At 36.5% G+C, this 25,854-nt stretch overlaps 2 protein-coding genes across 8 annotated transcripts; one reads left to right on the forward strand and one right to left on the reverse strand.

Annotated features, from left to right (window-relative positions):
• Positions 1-86: 86 nt before the first annotated feature.
• Pih1D1 (PIH1 domain containing 1) lies at positions 87-11,740 on the reverse strand. The gene is made up of 4 exons (XM_065299788.1): positions 11,522-11,740; positions 9,924-10,014; positions 457-1,202; positions 87-403 (listed from the first exon to the last, which is right to left on the reverse strand). Exons 1-4 carry the CDS (start codon positions 11,585-11,587, stop codon positions 371-373), a joined length of 936 nt encoding a protein of 311 aa, XP_065155860.1. The 5' UTR covers positions 11,588-11,740; the 3' UTR covers positions 87-370.
• On the forward strand, positions 3,166-24,028 carry MRP (Multidrug-Resistance like Protein 1). 7 transcript variants are annotated; one of them, XM_065299782.1, is made up of 15 exons: positions 3,166-3,665; positions 12,120-12,268; positions 13,737-14,042; positions 14,108-14,368; positions 14,434-14,627; positions 14,748-14,933; positions 14,994-15,627; positions 16,080-16,226; positions 16,380-17,175; positions 17,231-17,713; positions 18,776-18,996; positions 21,576-21,989; positions 22,057-22,364; positions 22,430-22,644; positions 22,717-24,028. In XM_065299782.1, exons 2-15 carry the CDS (start codon positions 12,224-12,226, stop codon positions 23,073-23,075), a joined length of 4,569 nt encoding a protein of 1,522 aa, XP_065155854.1. In that variant the 5' UTR covers positions 3,166-3,665; positions 12,120-12,223; the 3' UTR covers positions 23,076-24,028. The 7 variants fall into 7 exon arrangements, with proteins under 7 accessions (XP_065155854.1, XP_065155858.1, XP_065155855.1 ...); XM_065299786.1 differs by lacking the exons at positions 3,166-3,665; positions 16,080-16,226 and adding an exon at positions 15,737-15,883 and having other exon boundaries at positions 12,034-12,268; XM_065299783.1 differs by lacking the exons at positions 3,166-3,665; positions 18,776-18,996 and adding an exon at positions 18,063-18,283 and having other exon boundaries at positions 12,034-12,268.
• Positions 24,029-25,854: the final 1,826 nt, after the last annotated feature.

Genomic DNA, 25,854 nt, shown 5'->3' on the forward strand with positions numbered 1-25,854 from the left:
ACAAAATTTATATGAGAATTCACTGCAAATGGTAAACATAACTCAATTATTATTGATTTTACTTTAAAACTTATCAAGTACTATAGTTTTATTAAAAATAACTATTTATTTTTTGATTTTACAAGAAAACATATTTGCCTTACTCGGTGTATATTAAAAATTAAAACTATAGGCAACTTGTTATACACTACTACTTGTGCCCGGTGCGGCCACGCCATTTTTGTTTTATATTTAAACGTAGTGCAACAAAACCGACCCAAGAACGATATTTATCAAAATATGGTGAGTTTTAAAAGCAAATAACATACCAAAACTTATATTTCAACCCAAATATCGTTTATAAAAGTAAAAATTCAGATGTTTTTGCTCTTCAAGCTATAATAGGCATTGAAATTGTTAAAAACTGAAACAAAAACTTTATTAGAACTAAAATAACCAAATATTCCCAAGTTATACCTTTGTTGCTAGATTATAATCACTCGTTGCGCCTTCCCGGTTAACTTTATATTCATGAAACGTATCCAAAAAGTACTTTCCATTTGTAGCCTCCACAATCAATCGATCTTCACCAATATCAAGTTTAATATCTTTTGCAGAAGTAACATACGGCATATAAAACTCGCCAAAAAGAATCCCTTTAACATTCTTCTTCTTGAAAAATCTATGTTTAGGTTCAGTAGTTGTAGTTTCCTCAATAACTTGAATCTTCATCTTTGAATCCTTCTCATTATCAGGTATACGCGCACCACTATCCGGACCAATTTCATCTAATTTCGGTAATTTACCAGCATTCATCTTCTGATCCACATCACGCTGTTGAATATGATGCACCTGCAGCGTCCCCATAACTTTCTTATTCTTCAAAACAATCCGATCACTTTGTAAATCAACATCAAACTTCGATTGATATCCTTCAAACGCAACAGCAATGAGAAATTCTTTAAACGATTGAATTTCATTGCACTTTTTCATGAATTCACTATTCACTGCAATGTCACAGACATTCACATCTTGATCTTTATTCTCCTCAACGCGTACAGCACCAATACTCATGGGAACGCGAAAATCACATATTTCATCAGTGTCTAGCAACTCCACTAATTCAGATTCGGTGATATCTTTCGGCGCTGGAATTTTATCTGTCTGACAAAAGTTGATAAAGACTTTCTTGCCATTTTTCTCGTGTGATTTCACGCAAAAACCTAAAAATAACAGAAAACAATGTTACAATTGTATCATTATCATTGTGTTTTATAGTTGTGTCACGGTTATTACATAACACTGCACATTATGATTTATTTGAACGCAGTTAATTGTGTTAAGTAAACGCGGTGTGCATTAAAAACGATTAAAAACGACTTAGCGCCGCTGCATGCGAAACCGAATCGCCTTGACAATTAATCACAGTGCAAACAACTTATGTTCAAAACATTTTCAAGCAGTTAAATTATCTATAAACGTCAGGCAACATCCGAAATTGTTGGCCGGGAATAGTTAATATCTAATAATCAATTCAATATTATGCAATATGATGTAGCAGTTTTCCTAGCTTTTTATAAACAATAGCATCACGTGCTAAAAATATCTTATCATAGTACAAACATGATAAAACGTGATTATTACGATTACATTCAACATTAATTTGCGATTTTCGATAAAAATATTGATTATTATAGAAAAATAAAAATAAAAACACATTTTATTTGTCTTTATGTCTTCATCCATTAGTTTTGTACAACATGTGAACATAATCTAGATCGAGTACGTGCCAAACCTCATGTATTTGTTATTAAACTGCATTAGATTGAAGATTAATCAATCAATTACAATCAGCTGGTCAGTGGTGCTGAACTAAAATGCAACATGCTTCGAGATAATGCTCCGAAAGTTGAAAGAGTTGTGGCGAGCAATGTCACAATGTCAATTAAAGTCCTAACTTTGAGAAACCAGTTCCAGCTGGTTCATTGTGCAATTAGACACAAACTAGTTAAGAGTGAAATATTAATTGACCATGATGTACACTTAATTTCACAGCGATATCAATAAAAACGTGACAAAAATATCTACAACATTAAAAAGATAATAATAAAAACTGATAATGCGATAAAAATGCGATATTACATTTCGCAAATATTGTATTGGAGGATTATCGGCCAGACAATAAATAATTTAAATAATTTTAAATATTTTTATGTTACAACAAAGAAAATATCGTAAATCAAATTGAAAAATACATAAAATAAATTTTACTTGTGTTTTGTCGCATTGCAAACGACACCAACGATGCAAATTCGCAGCGTGTAAAGATTATGATCAGAAAAATGTTGTTATTAACAAATTCAACGATGCCAAACGATCGCTTCCTTTGACACTAAGCATGAACTCGTCCCATGACCCAAAAATGATTATTTAATTGTTTTTACATCACAAATAGGGGAAGGGGGGGCAAAGTGGGCCCCTGGGGGCAAAGTGGGCTCCCTGAAATTCAGGAGGCTTAAAAAATTGAGGGGCAAAGAGGGCCCCCTAAAATTTTGGATAAATAAGATGAAGTTGCAAGAACAACTTATACACAACAAATTCGAAGGAAGATATGAAAAAAGAAAATAATATAGGCAAAAAATTGATACAAAGGTAATAGCAAAATTTTTATGGGTGGGGGTCCACTTTGCCCCATATTCTGAATTTTTTTTTATTTTGATAGACACGGCTTATTAATATTAAATACTGAACTAGGATGTAAAAAATAGTGTAACGAGTGAAAAAAGGTAAACAAATTCCCTTTTTTTCGCTTTTGGGGCCCACTTTGCCCCCCTTTCCCCTATTTGTTTTTAGTGTAAAAATTATAAAAATTCAAAAATAAATGCTTTTAAACAAGTTTAAATCATATAATCGGCGTTATCCATAAACAAAATGATTTGCAATTGCAAGTAATACACAAATATCGCGCATTGTAAATTGCTAAATCACACTCTAGAGAATTCCACTACAAGTGCTTTCAACTTTTACCGTTATCTTGCGGTAATGTATAGTAAATCAGATAGTGTGTGTACTTGTAGTACCCTTGATAGTCTTACATTCGCATTACGCTCTTTTTTGTTTCTTGTTTACAACAGCGGGCTACGCGAGCGCCGCGTTTTCGTGAATTTCGACATTTCGTCAGTCGTACGCGAGTGTCGTCGGCGATCGCATGCAATCGTGCATTGCTCCGCAATTAAAAAACAAATTTCAATGAATAAATCATCATCGTCTGATTTACAACGATTAATTCTTCAATTTACTCCAATGTGTTCATTAATTCGTTAATAACTTCAGCAAAAACAGTGATTCACGCGTTTGAAATTGCACAGCGAGTGACAAATTTTGTTATTGTGAGGTAAAAAATAAATAAATAGCAAACAAACAAATAAGAACGGTACTTTGGTGAGCGCATTGACTGGCGGACAGATACGCGTTGTCAACAACACAATCGCAAGTGGGAAGCGATTTTTACAATCAAGTTATTGTAGTGGTATTTAAATAAATCATCAGTTTGAATGTGTGATCAAAAAGTGCAGACTGCTGGTAAATAAAGTACTAGTGAAGTGATTGATGCTAACTTTTGGTTCTTATAATAATAACTATTTTTATATAGTAGATCACAAACCACAACAACAACAGCGTGTATTGTAAGTTGAATATTTATCTAATAATAAATAGAAAACTATCATGAATGAATGTTATCGAATGTCATCGATTATGTGCGTGAATTTTTATCTTTTTAACGTGATTGACAAAGTAAAAAACGAACATGTGCGGTAAAGTAGGTCAAATAAAAACACCAATAGCGCATTACATACGAATTATTCTAATGTAGAACTCGTACATCTGTCTATAATGCATGGTGATCAATATATAACTATATAATATAACGATAAAAAGTATATGTACTGAATATTTAATCATGTTTAATCTCTTATTTGCACTTAATGTACAGTAAAACGTGTTTCTAACTAAATTATTCCAAACAAATCAATAACTATGCACTCAAATCACATCACATCAAATAATTTCCTATGTAACATGATTTGATATATCGAGGTTAAAATTTATTTATAGCCGAAAGCGGAAAACACAAAATGTGAATAATTGTTGCACAATAATTACGCATACATTGCAACTCGTGGAAGGCCACCTCACATAGACGGTGATAAAGGGTTCAGCCATTTGTGACTGAATTCCAGGCATTCTTGTCACGTGCACACCACGTGCGTTATTATAAAATTCAACTCTACAGTTCTCGTAATAACAGGCATCCACAATTGAAAAAACGTTTAAACAAAGCTCTTATATTTTGAAATATGTGGAATATGTAGTGGTATGATTCAGCAGTTAGTTTAAATGTACTCGTAATTCTCGCGTGGTTAGAGTTATGCAAAAACATTGATAATTTTAATTAATTGTAATCAATATTAGCAAGTGTGTTGAGTCGCACATGTGTTATCTGTTGTCACTTTAAATGCAGCGTAATGGAAAGCATTATCGATCAGTCACTGTTCATCAACAAGTAGATTAGATTCATAAAGTAGATTCATAGATTCGGATAAGTGAACACATTTCTATAATTAATCGAATTTAATTAGAGCAGATATAAATAAATGATGAAATTTTTAGAATTTTTCTAATGAAATACTCGATTTACAAGTTTTTTTTTTCGATCCCATCAACTATTTGTATTAATTTCTTATTTAATATTTAGATGTTTATTAAAATAAAAGGTATTTTATTATTTTTTGTATAATTTAATATATACTAGAAAATAAAATTTAAATCTGTTTTTACTACAAAATATAAGAAATTAAACAGTTCTGTTCAAATCTTATGCCAAAATTGATTTAATGCTCATATTTTTTTGATATATTTGTGTCTTACACCATTAATTAATCTACTATATAAAAATGAATCGCAAAATCTGTTGGTAAGCGCATAACTCAACAACGCCTACACCAATTTGGCCAATTCTTTTTGTAAAATGTTCGTTAAACTCCAAGGACGGTTTTTCGGTCGAGAAAAATTCGAATTATTGCCGGGAAAACGACAGCCCTTTTCTATAGGATAAAAGTTAGTTAGTTAGTTAAAATAAAATAGCAAATCTTCTTGATAGAATTGACACATACTATATCTAGAACAAGATGGTAAAGCGAATTACATTTTTATTAAACACTACCGTAACGAAGCCTTATTTATTAAAACTTTATTACATAAAAAATAATATTGTACAAAAGGCGGACTGCCATAAGGCATTCTCTGCCAGTCACATTAACGACCCGTCCCGGCTTAGTAAAAATATCAAAATCCGTTGCGTAGTTTCAATGATTTAAGCATTCCAAACAAAAACGTCAACCGGTCCATATTGTTGGCGCGGCGGGTATGTCACAAATTACCACAGATTACTAAATAAGTCATGCGAAGTTTGTATATGCGTTCTGATGGCGTGACAACGGGAAATTTTTTTCAATCTTTCTGAGTCATCTATATTTTTTCCGTAAGAACCTTCTACAGAATATTAGAAAACTGCCAAAAAAATCAGCCAAATCGGTCTAGCCGTTTTCATGTGATGGCTTGACAACGCGAAACGGGTTTCAATATATATGTATCTTACACAATAATTAATTATTCATAAAGTAAAAACGTTCAAGATTTTAATTTATATTTCAATATTTCTAAATTTTGTAATCACCCTGTATGATTATCAATGCCAGCTTACTAGCACGTGAAATAATACTGTATGAATGATAACACGCCATAACACGAGTATGATTCTACAATTTTTACAATTTCATGCTGGGATTTTATTGTCGCGTACATTTCATTCACAAATACGTGGCCACTTGAGTATGTATGTATTGATTTAGTCATTAACCGCCAATCAAAAAGAAGGCGATATAATCTATAATTTATAACTTCCGATCACTAAATAATTAAACAATACAAGAATAATTACATGCAATATATTTAAAATGCAGAAACATGATATTTATTGGCGAGAATGAAGAAGCGCCTCTTTTCAATTTACATACAGACATAAATACTCATAAAATAAAGACCTTGACATTCCGCGTTAATCATCTATCGTCTATTCACCGATTATTGCACAAGTGCGAAATGGAAAACCGGATCCCATCCACTATCGCATAACTCGTATTTCTATTTTAAACCAGCGAAACCAATGCGAAACTGTACTCGCGTTCATAATTACGCCTGGTCATAAAATCACGATTGTACTCACACACAGATTTATATACAGTTGTCAGAAGCTACGCTAACTCACATTAACACAACAATGTCTGCGGTTAGAGTCTTTAAAATGCTCGAAGATTGTTGTTGCTGTTTAGTTGTTTTGAGTCGAATTAAAAAAAACACACACGAAGAGAAGAGAAAAAACACTCAAAACTAATGATTAACGGTTACGCAACGTGATGTCATCGTCAGCACCGCGAATTACATGATGGTTAAAAGTGGCCCTCGAATGCTCATTAAGCGGCAATTACACCAACACACACTCGCGCACACAGAGCGTGGTAGAACATAGAACAGGACACAAGTATTATATAAACTTTTAAACAATAAATAATGTAAATAAATACAATTGAAGTTTAGATAAAAGCAACTAAAAAAAACATTCCGAAAATAACTTTGTAGAGATTGATTGATTGATACATTATAAATTTATTTGCATAAAGTTGATTTGTGAAAAAATAAAATCAACATATACTTGACAGGGTTTGATTTGATTATATTTATGAACTTCGCCGTCGCTGCATCACACACCGACGCCGGTCCCAAGCCCGGACAAAGAAGGAGGGTTGTAGGGTGAGGCCAGCGACCTACCCTACGTAAAAAACATCAGTGCTCATAGAACCAGACAAGGGCCTCGGTTACGGACAGATCAACGACGACAACCCAAGCAAAGTACACGGACAAAGAGAAGACTACAAAAACATAACCTTAAAATCGCCACATGGAACATAAAATCGCTCAACAGAAGAGACCAAGAAATGGAGCAAGAATTAAGAAACCACCACATTGATATCTGCGCACTTCAAGAAACTAAGAAAAAGGGAAAAGGTCAGGCAGTAGTTGGAGATTATCTACTAGCATACAGCGGTGTAGAGAGGAACGAGCGAGCAAAAAAAGGAGTCGCAATCATGTTTCACAAAAGTTAGTAGATCACATTATAGACATCACGTACGTTTCAGCCAGAATAATACACGCAAAACTGCTGCTAGACAGGAAACGCACCAACATTATAAGTATTTACGCTCCAGAAAACTGCAGACCCCAAGACGTAAGAGAAGAATTCTTTAACTCACTGCAACATGTTTTAGACAGCCATAAGAACGAAGCGACTATCATCCTAGGAGACTTTAACTCAAGGATTGGCAACAGAATCATACCCGGAGTTAAGCAGAGATTCAACGAGGAAACAGAAAACGAAAATGGAACGCTGATGACTAACCTATGCACAATCAACGAACTACGAATAAATAACACATATTACGAACACAAACAACAACACAAACACACGTATTGTAACTCAAGGGGACACACATCAACAATCGACTTCATTGTGACAAACCGAGTAATTCCACCAACCAGCATATTAGTTGTAAGAAGCTTAACCTCGGCAGACATAGGAAGCGATCATGCCCTCGTGATTGGGAAGCTGAGACTAATATCCCTCCAAAAGAAACAAGCAAAAACATGCGAAGAGCGCACAAAATAAAAACAGAAGGACTAGCTGACCAAACAACCAGAGAACTATATGCAAACAGACTGAAGGAGAAAGTTACAAACAACAACATACAAGAAGGAGATAACGTTGATACGGCATGGGAAAGGCTGAAAAGCAACATACAACAGGCTGCCGAAGAAGCGCTAGGCAGGAAGATCATCAAGAAACCGAATCCTTTTGCTAAGAGAACTCCATGGTTCACCGAGGAAATCAAAATGAAATGCAAGGAAAAAAGCAGGCACACATTCAACACCTCACGCAAAGAACGCAAGAATCATACGAAAGTTACAAACAAATCCGCAGAGAAACGCACGAGTTAGTACGGAAGACGAAATCCGAACACTGGAGGATCTTCTCAAAACAACTAGAACATGACTTCTATGGAACCCAAAAGACAGTATGGAAGACCATAAGAAACCAGAGAAAAGAGCTCACAGAACTGGTACAAGCAAAGGGAATAGACAAAGAGACCTGGATAAACTACATCAAACATCTATACCGGGACACAAACCAGGAGAAACCTAATATCTCAGTCAACATACAACCTGATGAACCAACCATAGTAAGCATATCTGAGGTGGAAACAGAACTCGCTAAACTCAGAAACAGAAAAGCCAGTGGCCCGGACGGAATACCCAATGACCTCCTGAAATACGGCGAAGAAGTGCTCGCGGCCGAAATTACGAAACTTATCAACATCATCCTGAAGCATCAGAGAGTACCAACTGAATGGAAATTGAGCACACTAATAATGATGTTTAAGAAAGGAGATAAGCAAGAACCATCCAACTATCGAGGAATAGCTCTGCTAAACACCACCCTGAAACTAACAACTCGATTACTAGCGAACAAGATATTAGCACACACCAGATTACCGTGACGAAGTCGCGGGCAAAAGCTTGATATTAATAAAGTAAAAACGTTCATGATTTTAAATTATATTTCAATATGTTTAAATTTGGTTTTCTCCCTGTATGATTATCAATGCCAGCTTACTAGCACGTGAAATAATACTGTATGACTGATAACACGCCATAACACGAGTATGATTCTACAATTTTTACAATTTCATGCTGGGATTTTATTATCGCGTACATTTCATTCACAAATACGTGGCCACTTGAGTAGGTATGTATGTATTGATTTAGTCATTAACCGCCAATCAAAAAGAAGGCGATATAATCTATAATTTATAACTTCCGATCACTAAATAATTAAACAATACAAGAATAATTACATGCAATATATTTAAAATGCAGAAACATGATATTTATTGGCGAGAATGAAGAAGCGCCTCTTTTCAATTTGCATACAGACATAAATACTCATAAAATAAAGACCTTGACATTCCGCGTTAATCATCTATCGTCTATTCACCGATTATTGCACAAGTGCGATATGGAAAACCGGATCCCATCCACTATCGCATAACTCGTATTTCTATTTTAAACCAGCGAAACCAATGCGAAACTGTACTCGCGTTCATAATTACGCCTGGTCATAAAATCACGATTGTACTCACACACAGATTTATAAACAGTTGTCAGAAGCTACGCTAACTCACATTAACACAACAATGTCTGCGGTTAGAGTCTTTAAAATACTTGAAGATTGTTGTTGCTGTTTAGTTGTTTTGAGTCAAATTAAAAAAAAAACACACGAAGAGAAGAGAAAAAACACTCAAAACTAATGATTAACGGTTACGCAACGTGATGTCATCGTCAGCACCGCGAATTACATGATGGTTAAAAGTGGCCCTCGAATGCTCATTAAGCGGCAATTACACCAACACACACTCGTACACACCGCGTGGTAGAACATAGAACAGGACACAAGTATTATATAAACTTTTAAACAATAAATAATGTAAATAAATACAATTGAAGTTTAGATAAAAGCAACTAAAAAAACATTCCGAAAATAGTTTTGTAGAGATTGATTGATGGATACATTATAAATTAATTTGCATAAAGTTGATTTGTGAAAATAAAATCAACATAAACTTGACAGAGTCTGATTTGATTATATTTATGAAATAATTGTTAGTTTAGTTGTAATATTTCTCGAGTAATTCATTAAAAACTAATTATACTGTTAATTTGCTTCTCACGTAATTGATTGTTTTTGTAGCGAAATTGTGAAATTAACTCACCTGGAGTTGGTTTTACTGTAATTGATGGAAGTTGTCCTATGCCAGTTGAGTTGAGAAATTTGTTAAATTCTTCTTCTTCCTCTGTATTTTTCTGTAAAAAATATAAAACACTTAAAAAATAGTTCATGAAGAGTTTCCGAATGTTTTTCATTATTTTTTGATCAATTTAATTCTTAACCTTTTGTTATTTATTTATTCCTTTTCATTTCAATTTATAATATAAAAATGAATCGCAAAATCTGTTGGTAAGCGCATAACTCAACAACGCCTAAACCAATTTGGCCAATTTTTTTCTTAAAATGTTCGTTAAAGTCCAAGGATGGTTTTTACGGCGAGAAAAATACGAATAATTGCCAAGAAAACTCTAAACACAGTCTTTTTCTATAGAATAAAAGTTGAGATTGAGATTCAGTCATAGTTATAGTTAAATAGTTGAATCCGAGATGGCGCGCTGAAGTGCATTATTAGCAATTCTTTATATAATTAAATTTTTTTAAATAAAATTGCGAATCTTATTGATAGAATTGTCACATACTATGTCTACAACAAGAGAGTAAATCCGAATTACATTTTTATTAAACACTACCGGGAGGAAGTTGCAGGCAAATGCTAGTTTTACTATAAAAATCACACGTAAAAATGTTATTGACACTTGACTATAAGACAATATGTCAACTTAACATTTATTACATAATAACAAAATGTTCAAGTGGAGTTTCCAAAATGCCAAGATAACTACAAAAAAATAACTTGAAAATTCAACAACGTAAATATTTGAATGTGATTATTCTAACATCCATGAGATTCATTGAATTCGCTATTTAAAATGACTGCTCAACAGTGCTCAAGGTTTAACAAACAGGAAAATGAAAATGTTTAGCTGAAGTAAATACCAAAAAAGAATTGCTGCATACTTAGTGCATAAATGTATGTAACGAGCAAATAAAAAGTGCAATAGACGAGGAGTAAACACGGCATAACAATGCACACATATTTAGTACATAGCACCTAATAAAATATACTCACAGCTAAAATTAACAATACAAGCGCAAGAACCGCGACTTCATATTTAAACTGTGATTCATTGTGATGTTGATCAATATTTGTTACCTTGAACTTACATTGTTTAATGCACGCTGAAGAAACAAATATTAGTCGGGGAATATCATCATTAGATGAATATATTTATTTATAATTTTTCCGCCATTTTGATCTCAATATCGAAAATATATGTTTAGCTGTTTAATCAATACTTTTCCATATCTACATACACGCAATATTACACAATATTACGATTTTTTCTCAAAAATACCTATGGAAAATGTTCTTATCAGTATCGCATTTCGGGATTTCCTGTTTTTATCAAATTTTCGCTTATGAGTTTGAAAAAGTATTGCAATTTCCCAACAATTCGGTTAATTCTCAAACAACAGTGTTTAAGTGTTGTTTAAGTGATAAATGAGTAATAATGAATTATGTTTGAGAAAACAACAAGGCTGTTAGCTGTCAAATTATCTTTAAATTTATTTTTTATACATATAAACATGCAATAAACACCTGGTATGTTTAAAATTATAACCTATTTTTAGTCGACTTACCGCAATGAGTAGATTTTTGTCGCGAATTGAAGTGTCCACCTCCAGAAAGACTGATTTCTTAGACATTGTACCTAATTACAAAAGAACTACTCAAACTTCTTTCTGAAACTCAGTGAAATAATGGCAGTGCTAACAAATTGAATGTTTCTCGAATACTTTCGAATAAACAAGCGCATGCTTTGACAGTTCCATGTTTTGGCAGTTTCAAGTTTCAAGGTTGTTTACAAAATAGCCTACAGGATGTTCGATAACATTTTCAACACTATAGGTTTGTAATCTATTTTTGACATGTTTTGCTTTTATATTCTGTAGATTATGTTTGTAGAACTTATATATTTTATATAATTAACGTTTTCTATGCGATAATTGGTGTTTTTGTTGATTTATTCGTACAAAATATAATGAGACTGGATGTGACAACATTGCACAATATTGTATTGACTGATATGAGCGCCCTCAGTAGTAGTTTCACGAATTAAAATGCACAGCTGATACGCTTGATATGTGTCGAGATGACATTTCGAGGCCAGTCGTGCGTCGCGTGTGCCAGCGAGCGGTTCGTGCGGTTACTGAATGTGAGGTGATGTGTTGTTCGCAGGTATAGCCGCTTCCTAGACATCGACAGCATCATCGTCAGCGACAACAGATAGGAAACGCTCGTACTCGGGCGATTTGCGCCGACGACTGACGAGCGCCTAAAACATGGCGAACTCTACATTGGATAGATTCTGCGGTTCCGCTTTTTGGGTAAGAAAATCTAACATTTTTCACTTCGAACTCAAATCTACGCGCACCAAACAATGAAAATCACGGTTTTATGTCGCCGCATAATGTCTGTCGTGTTTTTCAGCACTTATTTTATTAAACGCTGAAAAATATTCGGCTATTTCACATATCATTTAAGCGCACTTGCCGAGTGATGAGAATAAACAATTAGATAATGTAAAATGAAACAATTAAAGTGCGTGCGTGATGAGCGCGGATCGCATCTCGCGTTCTAGTCAAGGATGCGTTCGCGACGTGTTTTGTGCGGCAGAGAATTTGGGTTAGTGGTCATCGGCCGTGAAATCACAAATAAATGTGTTTGAGCGTACCAGCTCAAGTTAGTTAATAGTTTTAAGTGCAATAAAATTCAATTTTACGAGTTGCGATTATTGCTAAAATATTATAAATAACTACTTGATACATTAAAATTTATTTTATGGCTTGTAAATAAGTATTTTTCGCTATATTTTTTCTTAGATTAAAATTTAATTTTATTAATTAACTCGTAATAAATGATATAAAGTAGAAATTTTAAGTACACAGACCGGATAAAAGTTTATTTTTCACGCTGATTTTTTTACGAATAATATTTTATACTATCGTGCGTAAAATGACACTTTTTACACGTTTTTAGTATTGCGGTGGGCATGTAGTATGTTTCCTTTTCTAGTCGCGATTGTTAAACTTAATTTTGAACCAATTTGCGAATGAATTATGGAAAAGTGATACGCGATAGGCTGAAATATCACTTAACCAATGTCCCCTATACGTGGAGGGGTTGTGAATCACTGGAATGATGTGTCACGGCATGTAATTAAATTACGCTTTTTTTCACATTAAAATTAATAATCAAATTTGTTTATATTGATTTCACCGACACTAAATTCAATTACTCAAATTGTATCACTCTATTTAATGAATCATGTTCTCTTACTTCTTTAAATTCATTAAACGCATTCTTTGCTGTTAAATTGTGTTCAAACAATCAATTGAAACAACACCGACGTGACGGGCATCGCGTATCTTGTTGCCCGCATAAATTAAACCTTAATCAAACAAATGATCAAGTGAATCGGCCGGCGTTGATCACGTTTCAATTTACTCGACTCGGTGTTGGTTTCAGCGGCCATTTAATACTCCTCACTGAAACATTACACATTACGATGTATATAAAAGTATTCGACAGAAAATTAATTTCTAACTAAAATAATATCGATTGCACGCGTACGTTTATAAATAATTTCCTTGTGCTGAAGGTTTTCGGTGTGTGGTTGTGGGAAATGGGAAAATAATCAATTCGAAACGGTTGGTTCACAATCGCTGAATCATCGTACACTTTTTTTGTCGTGTTAGGTTAAAAATGTACTTAACCTCATGAAAAATGAAACAAAAATGGAGTTCAATGAATTATACTCGTATTTAATGTGTTTTTCTTTGTTGCAACTTATAGAATAGAACATTATCATGGGATACAGACGATCCCGACTTAACGCTGTGTTTTGAGAAGACCATTCTCATCTTCATCCCCTGTGTGTTCCTGTGGGGCTTCTCCAGCCTCGAGTATTTTTACCTGCAAAGCAGCAAGTACGGCAATATACGATGGAACTTTCTCAACATCGCCAAGCTGTGCTTCAATACAGCGCTGCTGATATTGAGTCTCGTCGACATGATCCTCGCCATTCATTGGTCGGTCGCTGGGACGTACATCATTCAGAGCGTGGATATTTATATGCCCCTCATTAAAATTATTTCATTTGTAAGTAAACACATAAAATTAGTTTACTTTTATTTAACTTGTGTTGATATTTTTGCTGTTATTAGGAGTTGGCTGGTAGATTTGTATACTACAACAAGAAGCATGGCATCCGTTCTTCGGGGGTGCTTTTCCTCTTCTATTTCCTGTGTGTACTCTGTGGTATTCCTCAGCTGCGCACGGAAATCCGCGGAGCGATGGATCACGAACCGGAGATCTACTACTTTTACATTAGTTATCTCATCTACTATCCGTTGGTCGTCATCATGTTGTTACTGAATTGTTTCGCGGATGGCGAACCAACCCATAGCAAATATCCTAAATCAGAGGTTTGTTATCCTTAAAATTTTTATTTTTATTGTTTATTAAATGTTTTTGTTTTACATATGATTAGAGACCATGTCCGGAACAGTCTAGTGGATTTTTATCGCGATTATTCTTCTCGTGGTTTGATCCATTGGCGTGGAAAGGATTTAGAAAACCGTTGGTTCACGATGATTTATGGCAAATGAAGCCGGAGGATGGTGGACATGAGGTAGTCGCTTTGTTTAATAAACATTGGCAGAGAACTCTTAGAAAACACGAAAGGTAGGCGTCTGAATCTTTTGTATCTTTTTGGCTATTTGGTTTTGAGTATTTTTGTTTTCGTTTTGAATATGGTTTTGTTTGGGCGTAGTTTATGTTTTGTTTCGTTTTTGTTTTGTTCAGTACGCATCCTCGCAGTCGAGTGTCGTATAAAACCGACTCTGTACGAATGGATTTTGTTAACAGCAAAAAAACGCAAGCGTCTGTACTGCCAGCTATAATCAAATCATTTGGGCCGACATTTTTGTTTGGAGCGCTGCTGAAGCTGACTCAGGATATTCTGACATTCGCCAGTCCACAAATTCTTAGGTATGCTACATCTCCACCATTATGAAAAACTGTACCTAACTTATTCTGTTTTCTTCACAGATTACTTATTGATTTCGTAGAAAACAAAGAAGAAGATTGGAAAGGTTACTTTTACGCGGTGCTACTCTTTGTAGTTGCTGTTATACAAACAATTGTTTTGGCGCAGTACTTCAACAGAATGTTCCTCGTTGGCATGCGTATTCGTACCTCTTTGGTGTCGGCCATTTACCGCAAAGCGTTGATTATGTCAAACGCTGCGCGAAAGGAAAGCACCGTCGGCGAGATTGTCAATTTAATGTCTGTGGACGCGCAGAAGTTTATTGAATTGACGGCGTATATTTGCATGATTTGGTCGGCGCCATTACAAATTTTGCTTGCGTTGTATTTCCTTTGGGATGTACTTGGTCCTAGTGTGTTGGCTGGTTTAGCGGTGATGATAATCATGATTCCCATCAACGGATATATTGCCAACCGCACGAAACTGCTGCAGATCAAGCAGATGAAGAACAAGGATGAGCGCGTTAAACTAATGAACGAGATTCTTAGCGGCATTAAAGTATTAAAATTATACGCGTGGGAACCTAGCTTCGAGGCGCAAGTGCTGAAAATTCGAAACAAAGAGATGAAGGTGTTGAAACAGGCGGCGTATCTCAATGCGGGCAGTTCATTCATTTGGTCTTGTGCGCCATTTTTGGTAAGTTTTTCACCGCATTTAAATTAATCATACTTACACCACACTTCAAATACCGTTTTTGTTAGTTGTATTTTTGTTTTGTTGTTTTTTGATAATATGCAAATGATAGGTGGCATGTTTAACGTTTGCCGTTTACGTGCTCAGCAGTGATGAAAATGTCCTCACACCACAAAAGGCATTTGTTGCATTGAGTCTTTTTGAAATTATGGACGCGCCGATGGGTCTGCTGCCGATGGTTGTGGTGTACGCCATTGAGGTAGAAATGAGCAAAACTTTTCGCTCTTGTACGCGATAAGCTGCATTACCATCGATGCTTTACTATCGGGGTTCTTGATTGTGGTTGTTTTGTTTTTCTGTTCTTTTTTTGACATTTGACACATTACTCAACACACTTGAAACTTTTTGATCACTTTTGCTAATCTCTCTTATGTTCATGCCTAATGCAACCACAGGTATCATTAGTCACATTTGCGACGTTCGTGCTCGTTGACGAAAAGAACGTGCTCGACGCGACGACGGCGTTCGTCTCGCTGTCGCTCTTCAACATTTTGCGCTTCCCTCTGAGCATGTTACCCATGATGATCTCCAACATGGTTCAAGTAAGCGACACTAATTTTTACTACCTACCAACGATCAATTTTTTTAAGTTTATTTTATTTCAATCACTGTTTTAATAATCAATTCACATCATGCTTATCAAATTTATCCATAATGATCATCGGATATTTTATAACTTATTTAATTATGTATAGGCCAAAGTATCCGTCGACAGAATCAACAAGTTCATGAATTGCGAAGAATTGGATCCGAATAATGTGACCCATGAACCATCTGAAGATCCGATTATTATTGAAGATGGTAACTTTAACTGGGGTGAAGGTGAAACGCTCAAAGATATCAGCATGCGCTGCGCGCGAGGGTCTCTCACCGCAGTCGTGGGGCAAGTCGGTTCGGGTAAATCTAGTTTAATATCGGCCATGTTGGGCGAGATGGCGAAAACCTCCGGCCGGGTAAACACCGACGGATCTATTGCGTACGTCTCGCAACAAGCGTGGATTCAGAACGCAACGCTGCAGGAAAATATTCTGTTCGGCAAGCCTTTGAACGAGAAGGTGTACCATAGAATTGTGGAGGCATGCGCGTTGAAGCCGGACTTCGACATGTTGCCAGCCGGTGATCAGACCGAAATCGGCGAGAAGGGTATTAATTTATCTGGTGGACAAAAACAGAGAATAAGCGTCGCGCGTGCTGTTTACGCTGACTCAGATATTTATTTCCTTGATGATCCACTGAGTGCTGTAGACAGTCACGTAGGCAAACACATCTTCGATAAGGTTCTCGGCCCGAATGGTTTATTGCGGAAGAAAACCCGTGTGCTGGTTACGCACGGAATTACCTATCTTCCACAAACTGATAACATCGTTGTGTTGGCGCAAGGCAAGATTTCCGAGACAGGGACTTATGATCAATTGCTGAAAAACAAGGGTGCGTTCTCTGACTTTTTGATGCAGCATATTACCGAGGCGGCTGAGCATGAAGATGAAGATAGTAAGTCATAACCGAATTTTATTTAAACTAAGCTTAACTAAAACTTATCGTTTAGATTTGGAAGAACTACAGAATCAATTGAGTAGCGCTGAAGTGCCTGAGGAATTCGCACGACATATTCGTCGTGCGCGTTCAAGAGTTTCCGAATCAGTTTCGGAAACAGGATCGGATAAGGCAAACGCTTCGCTAATGCGGCAGCGTTCCACGGACTCCTCTAATCTAGAAAACAGTGTGAAAGGCAAATCGGAAACGCCAGTGAAACAACCCGTGGTTGGCGAGAAGTTGATCGAGGCGGAGAAAGCTGAAGTGGGCAGCGTCAAGTGGGAGGTGTACAAGCATTACTTGATGTCAATTGGATTGGGCCTAACAGCGGTTACGCTTATCCTCAACGTGGTGTTCCAAGGCTTCAGTATCGGTTCTAATGTTTGGTTAAGTGAGTGGTCCACTGATAGCGAGATGAACAACGCAAACGGCACCGTCAACACAGAGAAACGTGATCTTTACCTTGGAGTATACGGCGCGCTCGGCATCGGTCAAGGTAAGACTGTTTATTTTACGCATGCGCGCCTCTAATTTCTCGCTTATCTTTTAGCAAGTTTTATTTTTTATCTTTTAATAATTTTATTCTATGCGTTATTTAATATGTATATTGCGGGCATGAATAATTTTCTTAATTTTCCAGTTCTTAGTTTTTGTGAAACTGCATGTGTGTTTATAATTTGATTATTTTTGCTTTAATATCGGGAGAACTGCGAAAAACTATCGAGATTTTTTTCGTTTTGAGTTTAACTAAAAATTGTACTTGTGAAATACTAGAGCTTTCGGGTTTAGTTTAGTTCTCTGATTGGCGTAATTTGTTGCAAATAACATGATATTTATCTATCCAGGTATTTCTGTTTTCGTTTGTTCACTAACACACGCTCTCGGCTGCTACGTGGCGGCGAAGCGCATCCATGAGACATTGTTACACAAGTGCCATCGTTGGCCGATGCATTATTTCGACACGACGCCCATTGGTCGCATCCTGAACGTGTTCTCAGCGGACATTAACGTTGTGGACATCTTTCTGCCCATGCTGTTGGCGCAGTTTATTCGCATGACGTGCACGGTAATTACTCGTCCGCCATATTAGAAAGAAAAAAGAAAAGAAATCAATCAATTGGCGCACACACGTTGGGCGAACGATGAAACAAAACAAAACCATCACGCGTGTATGAAATTTGCCGCACGGAATTGTTTTGCTTTATTATTTCATCTTTGTTTGGGCATACGAATTGGCTATGTGATTATGCACGAAGTGCACAATGTGCAATTTACAAAAAAACAATGGTCGCTACGCTTATACCGCGCGTATAATTGGTTGCGGGCATTTTTTGGTGGGCTTTATTTGTGGTACAAGGTGTTCGTTTGTTTTTTGGTTTCCATTTTGCGTCTTCCTGTCGATATGTTACAATTCACACCCTTTTCACTTACTACTAACACTGAGCTTGTTGTTTACTTTGGTGGGTTGATAATTAATGACTAAATTAATTTATTTTGATATGATTTGTTTAATTGATTTGAACATCTTGATTTGAACTTGTGACGCAACGAATTTCAGCCCTGTCGATGTTCATCGCGGCGCTGACACTGTTTGTGGGCGCGCTGCGCGCCGCCCGCCAGCTGCACGATTACGTACTGACGAACGCGATGCGCACCCCGCTCGCCTTCTATGACGTGACACCGATCGGGCGCATCTTAAACCGCTTCTCGAAAGACATTGACACCGTTGACACAGTGCTGCCACTCGTGATTCGCGCGTGGATCGCCTGCTTATTTGGGGTAGGCAGGATGACATAACCTATTCTGACGTCTACCAGACAATAACAATTTACAACAAAAAAAAACATATACATATCTAACACGATTACACGTTAGATTAACCGCATAGTTTTAGTAGTAGACATTCAACCATAAATGCGTGTTGCATATGACACGAAAGCAAAGCAGTTATATTTAAACACTACGTTGGCGAGGAAACAAACAAAGCAGTTAAATTTGATTTTGAGTTATGATTATGATTGGTTGCCTTCTTGTTCTGGAATGCCCGCCTCTAGAGCCCCCTTTCTGTTGAATTAAGTTTTTCTTAGTTAGCGACACCTTTTACGTAACTTTAATTGAAGCCGCTCCCATATATTACGGATGGGAGTGATTGGAGGAAGGACCTATTACGAGTTTCTTGCATTTTGTTGGCAGTTTGTGTGTGTGCATTGTTTTCTAGCGATCTCGATTTGCTCGTCGGAGGTGAACTTGACAATTGCGGGCATTCACGCCTCCGGCAAGCTGCACCGCTACCTGCTGGCGAACGTCCTTCGCCAGCCTTACGAATTTTTCACGAATGTCCCCATCGGCCGCGCCATAACGCGTTTCTCGACGGACGTGACTGTCGTCGATGAAGAGCTGAACATGAACTGTTACGAAGTGATCGAGAGCGGTTGCATCGTAAGGCTACCAAATGATGACTCTATTTTAACATTATTTCTCATCGCCATTCGTTTTTATTCAATTGGTTGTACATCGAGCAGTTATATTTAAATTTAAAGATAAAAGTGGTTGTGTAATGCGTTTTTGAGGATAGCAAGCGTGAAGGCTGAAACTAATACTTTACTAAACACCATACGAAACTAAAACACGTTTATGTTTGGTTGTAGTTTGATGGTGTTTTTGATTGATGCTACTTTTTAGAATTTGAACTAAACATTCCTTTTTTTATTTTTTTGTCCCCTTACAATTAAAGTAGACAACATAACCAAAAATCAAATCTGACTGCTTGTCATTCCAATACTGTCATGTCATATTTGAGGTTATGTACTTGTTAACCTTACGTTGAAAGTAGCATTATATTGTTTTAGTGCTACCCGTGCTCGCGTTCAGCATGGTGCACGCCACTGGCGCACAACGCGCCTCGGTGAAACTGCACGCGACGCTGGTTGCGAACGTGCTGCGATTGCCGATGTCGTTTTTCTATGTTACACCCACCGGACGGCTGCTGGCACGCTTTTCGAACGACTTTAATCAAGTCGATCAGCGTCTCCCGATTAACTTTAGACAGATTATACCTAGCACCGGCCGGGTACGTTGTTCTGGAACACCACTCCAACAAGCGATATATATATTTTTGTTTTTCTTTTCTTCTCTTTTTGTTTTATTTGCATCATTTTTGGCCCTTTTCTGTTTTGTTTCGTATTTTTTTGTAATAACAAACGCATTAACTTATACTACACTTGACAAAATAACGACGGACACTGGAGAAGGTCGCAAGTTGCACAGGTTTCAGTTCATGTGCCCCATCTCAACTACTTAATCTAACAAACGCATAAAGCAGTGTTCATATATTGGTGATTGGTATTAAAAATCGATCGAAAACAAACGAAATAATGAAGCAAAACTTATGCTACACATGTTGCTATTTTCTCTTTCTGCAAACTTTCAATTTAGTTGAAACGCGAATTATTGCCGCGATGATTAGCTACCAGGCGCCGCTAATGCTGTATATAAGCTACCGGCGAAACTAACCCAATCCAAATCGTCATGATTACTACCATGGCGGAATTCAGCAACCTTGATTACCATTTTTCAGCCATTGCCTCGGTCTTCACCGATCTAGCACCTCGTCTCGGCTGCTGGTTTGCTTCGCGGACACTCCATCACAAAATGCTTACCAGAATAATGCAGGTGCCTGTCGCGTTCTTTGACATTACACCGACTGGCCGTATCCTTGCACGTTTCTCCAAAGACATCGACGACATTGACATCCACCTGCCGTTCATTATTGCTGATGGAATCTATTGTTACTTCGAGGTATAACAATAATAACCACTAAATATTACAACTAAACATCATTGAAAACTTGAGTTAAACAATCGCATTACCGCACACCGACTCGCTGCGGTATTCTGGAATGTTCCGCCATTTTAGGAACGTTTTAGAATTAAATCGTGCGGTTTGCCGCCAGATAGGCAACGACGTGTCCACGTGTGCAACATGGCGGACCATGACCTGTGCAACTTGCACTCGCACCCTACATACACTTAAAAAAAACGTTATACACATTCAGCACCGTTTCGACGCACTGCAAAGCACGACGGATGACGAAGAATGACGCAACGTACGTCACGCTCACGCCGTCTTCGTCGCGGTACGATATCTGACAAGACGCAAAAAAGAAAACAAAAGTTGTTTAAATATAACTGCTTTTTAAACTTCTCTCAGTGTTACCACCTTATCATCACACAAGTATTTATTTGGTTTGATCGTAGTTTAGAGTTTTGTGTTTCGTCTCAAGTGTGTTGTTCATGCCCAGACGTCGTAGTCGTCGCATCCCTAAATGGCGGAGTTAAACTAACTTGTATTTCTTATAGGTCATCGCAACGCTGGTGGTAATCAGTTTTACCACACCACTCTTCATCGTTGTTATTATACCGATCGCCATCTTGTATTTCTTTATTCAACGTTTCTACGTGGCAACATCACGACAGCTAAAACGGTTGGAGTCGGTGTCGCGTTCGCCGATTTACTCACATTTCGGTGAAAGTGTCACCGGTGCGGTGGCGATTCGCGCATTTGGTGAACAAAAGCGCTTTATCCAGGAATCTGAAGATAAGGTGGACTTTAATCAGAGCTGCTACTTTCCGAGCATTATTTCGAATCGATGGCTCGCGGTGCGTTTGGAAATGGTGGGAAATTTAATTATTTTGTTTGCTGGCCTATTTGCCGTTATTGAAAAGGATCAGAGTCCTGGATTGGTTGGTTTGTCGATTAGTTACGCCTTACAGGTAAGTGCGATTGTTTGCGATTTTGCGAATGAATGATATTCATCCGACATTTTGTTTTTGTTTAAAGATTACTCAAACTTTGAATTGGTTGGTCCGAATGACTTCGGATGTGGAAACCAACATCGTCGCAGTAGAAAGAATAAAGGAGTATGGTGAAACAAAACAAGAAGCGCCGTGGACGATCGCAAACAAAGCGCCTCCACCCAGTTGGCCAGATAGCGGCGCTGTGGTATTCAAAGACTACGCAGTTAGGTACCGCGAGGGTTTGGATCTTGTATTAAAAAAAGTGTCCTTCGAAGTTAAAGGCGGCGAGAAAGTGGGTATTGTAGGACGCACCGGTGCCGGAAAGAGTAGTTTAACTCTTGCCTTATTTAGGTAAATATAACTACAAACACAAGAAGTGTAAACAAACAGAAACTGAATGTCTGTATTATTTTTAGAATTATTGAAGCAGCGAATGGTGAAATTATTATAGACGGTCAAAATATTGCTGATATGGGCCTGCACGATCTCCGTTCTCGTCTCACCATCATCCCACAAGACGCAGTATTGTTCTCCGGCTCGCTGCGTATGAACCTGGATCCTTTCGACAAACATTCCGATAACGAAGTTTGGGAAGCACTCGAACACGCTCATCTCAAACAGTTTGTCGTTGGTAAGTGAGCCGTTTTGGAAATATTTTGGCTAATCCATTGTGGATGATATTACATATTGATGTTTTTTGTAGGTTTACCAGCTGGTTTACATCACGAAGTGGCCGAAGGCGGTGAAAATCTATCCGTCGGCCAGCGTCAGTTGATTTGCTTGAGTCGTGCGCTATTGCGCAAGACGAAAGTACTCGTCCTGGACGAAGCGACTGCCGCAGTCGATTTGGAGACGGATGACCTCATCCAGCGCACGATACGCACCGAGTTTAAAGACTGCACCGTGCTGACGATTGCGCATCGACTCAACACGATCATGGACTCTGATCGAGTCATTGTGCTGGATAAGGGTGCCATCCACGAGTTTGACACGCCGGCAAATCTCCTCGCCGACCGAAGCACTATTTTCCATGGTATGTGCCAGGACGCCGGACTGGCATAAGCCGAACTTACGCATCGCTTAGGCATAAGCTCACTTAAGCGCCATCAGGTCATTTGTGTTTAAATGGGAAATTTTCCTTTACTTACATACACGCCCAAACATTATTACACTGAAAGGTTGAGAGTGAGAGGGAGATTCACGAGTCGATCAAAACACATGCGCAACTTATAGAATTTTAAAGAATTTTTAGCATCACCCAAGATATTTACTTAAATTTAGAACATTTAAGGAGTTACAATTTTGAGAAAATTCAAAACAAGAACATTCGACACACATGCTTCACTCGATGTTTTTAATGAGTGTGCCTGTTCTCACTTAAGCGTAAACTTGTTTACTTAACTTAACAATAATTTGCGTTTTTTATTGTTTTCGTCTCCAAGAAGTTGATGATTGTATATACTAGCCAGTTTTTACCACAAAGAGTAATGTTACCACATTTGAGATTTTTACAATTCTGTTTAAAAAGAAGTTTTCATCTTGCCAATTATGTCAAAACATGTTAAGCAGCATAACGTGTCACACCATCACTTAAATTGAAATCTTCGATTGCTCGTTCGAATTTAAAATGCAAACCCTACAATGATGAGTAGTTGAACAAAAATACTTAAAAATTAAATAAAAACTATGGAAAATAATGTAAATCTTGGTATTAGTTGCTATATCTTATCTATATTGATTAATACAGAGTATAATTAAGTAGCGCGATTACTTAATAGTAAGGTATTTCTATTTGGTTTCAATAGAACGGGAGATGTGTATGCATTGAGCACGTCGTGCAGTGAGCAATAATTGTTGCTTAAAACTTAATTGCGATTTGCGGAATAAATATTTTAATTAATGTTCTTTTGAATTTTGTGGTAATTCGAACCTTTCAAGTTTGTGTTTTCTGTATTTTATAAATTTTGTATAGAAAACACCCTGTACAAATAAAGCAATTTGAGATTTCTAATTTACATGTACTAGTTCTGATGACTCTTTACTACCTTTACTTCCTATCCTACAAAAGCGCGGGAACTGCATCAAACTAGTCCTCATTTAATCTTTTCGTGGTCGGAAGGTCGGGTCGACATTTTTTATTTAAAATATTTTATGCCGAAAGGCAGGGTCAGACTTTCATTAATTTTTTTTGCGAAAGACAGGGACGACCCTTTTTATTAAAATTATTTTTGGTCGAAAGACAGGAACAAACTTTTTTCATTAAATTATTTTGTGTCGCAAGACAGAGACAAACTTTTTTCATTAAATTATTTTGTGTCGAAAGACAGGGTCAAACTTTTTTATTAAAATTATTTTGGATCAAATAACAGGACCCACAATATACATATTTCAAGTGTTTTGCATTGTGTTCAATCGTATTCTATTGTACTCTTCTGAGCAAATACATGAACCTTTGAAATTGTGATTTCTGCCTAAACCTTTATTCTGAATACAAAATGGTACTAAGAGAAATGAATCAGGATCACGTTTTCTCTACTCTTCTGAAATAAAAAGTTCAAATTTTAAACTTTTATATTTTGCCTAAGAAATGATGGAGAAACTGAAGAATTCAGTTTATCGCCCTTTTTCTGCAAACTAATAGAGTTAAAGAAAAATGGTTTTCAGATTCGTATTCACAGTGGAATTCTATTGCTTTAGAATTAAATTACTTTAAAATTTTCAATTTACTGCATTTACGTAATTATTGAAAATGGCTAATAACTTGAAAACTAATTAAGATATTGGAATAAAACTTAAAAAAATGATTCCTCCATCATTTAGCATTCGACTGTACATTTTCGAGAATATCCGATCAATTTGGCCTATACAGATTTTCACCCGACTTTTTCGAAATATTGATGTTATCGGAAAACTGATTGGATATCTTTCATCGCATTGTAATTCTCTATCCAATGGCATTTTCCATTTTCTTTTAGCTTACAATTTAATTTTTAGGCCAAAAAATCATCAAGTGTTACCTCTTGACTATTTTCAGTGGTTTTTTGTCAACTTCTCAAAATCGAAAAACTAAATCTGCCATTTTTGAGCTTGTCATTAGTGCATGGAGAAAGTGTAAACAGTTTTTTTGAAACTTTTATAGTTTTCGAGAAAATTGCATCGGAAAATCAATTTTTATCTTTGGAAAAGTACAAATTTTAAAGTCTTATCTTCTGTAGAATTGTTTGCTGAATGCAACGTCGTTTTCCGTTTTTGTTCATCTCGGTTAGTTTCAGAGATAATCGGCGTTTAAGTGTTGGTGAAAGGGCACGTTTCACTTAAATATGTCTACAGGATAAACCGTAAGTACTAATGAGTAAAAAAAGTTTATTTATATAGTAATTAAAACCGCTCTATGGTTTAATAAGATTTTAAAAATAAATAGAATCACTAGATAAAATGTCAGGCGCCTCCGCCATAGTTTAGTTAATTATTTAATTTTCTTATATATTAAAGAAAATCAAGTTTATATTGCAGATTATGAAAGAAGATAATTATCTGAATAAATTATTATGGTACATTAAATTAATTACGTATAAATTACCGACATCAATAGAACCTGAAATGTTTCTAGATCAAAAGTTTACTAATTATATTAATTAAATATATTATTTATAATGTTCTATTTTATCATAATAAAAAAAACATATGTGTGCAGTTCACACGTGGTAGAAGTGAAACATTCAGAACACTGCACTGCAAGAGAATGAGACGATAGTAGTATTGGAATCAAGTGTAAAATGTATTTAATATATTTCTGCCGATATTCACGACACTTATCGGCATTAGTTTTTGAAATACTTGA

This window comes from Atheta coriaria, unplaced genomic scaffold, assembly GCF_025399875.1.
Source record: "Atheta coriaria isolate IRGN ID8LTWV9N9 unplaced genomic scaffold, Caltech_Dcor_3.1 hic_scaffold_3_pilon, whole genome shotgun sequence".
Taxonomy (NCBI): Eukaryota; Metazoa; Arthropoda; class Insecta; order Coleoptera; family Staphylinidae; genus Dalotia; species Dalotia coriaria.

Bases quoted from the DNA above. Each gene is read 5' to 3' on its own strand.
- MRP (XM_065299782.1), top strand. From the start codon at position 12,224: ATGGCGAACTCTACATTGGATAGATTCTGCGGTTCCGCTTTTTGG. The intron at 17,176-17,230 runs GTAAGTCATAAC...CTTATCGTTTAG, and splicing joins TGAGCATGAAGATGAAGATA to ATTTGGAAGAACTACAGAAT. The intron at 22,645-22,716 runs GTAAGTGAGCCG...TGTTTTTTGTAG, and splicing joins TCTCAAACAGTTTGTCGTTG to GTTTACCAGCTGGTTTACAT.
- Pih1D1 (XM_065299788.1), bottom strand. From the start codon at position 11,587: ATGTCTAAGAAATCAGTCTTTCTGGAGGTGGACACTTCAATTCGCGAC. The intron at 1,203-9,923 runs GTGAGTTAATTT...TGTTATTTTTAG, and splicing joins TACAGTAAAACCAACTCCAG to GTTTTTGCGTGAAATCACAC. The intron at 404-456 runs GTATAACTTGGG...TTTTTGTTTCAG, and splicing joins ATTATAATCTAGCAACAAAG to TTTTTAACAATTTCAATGCC.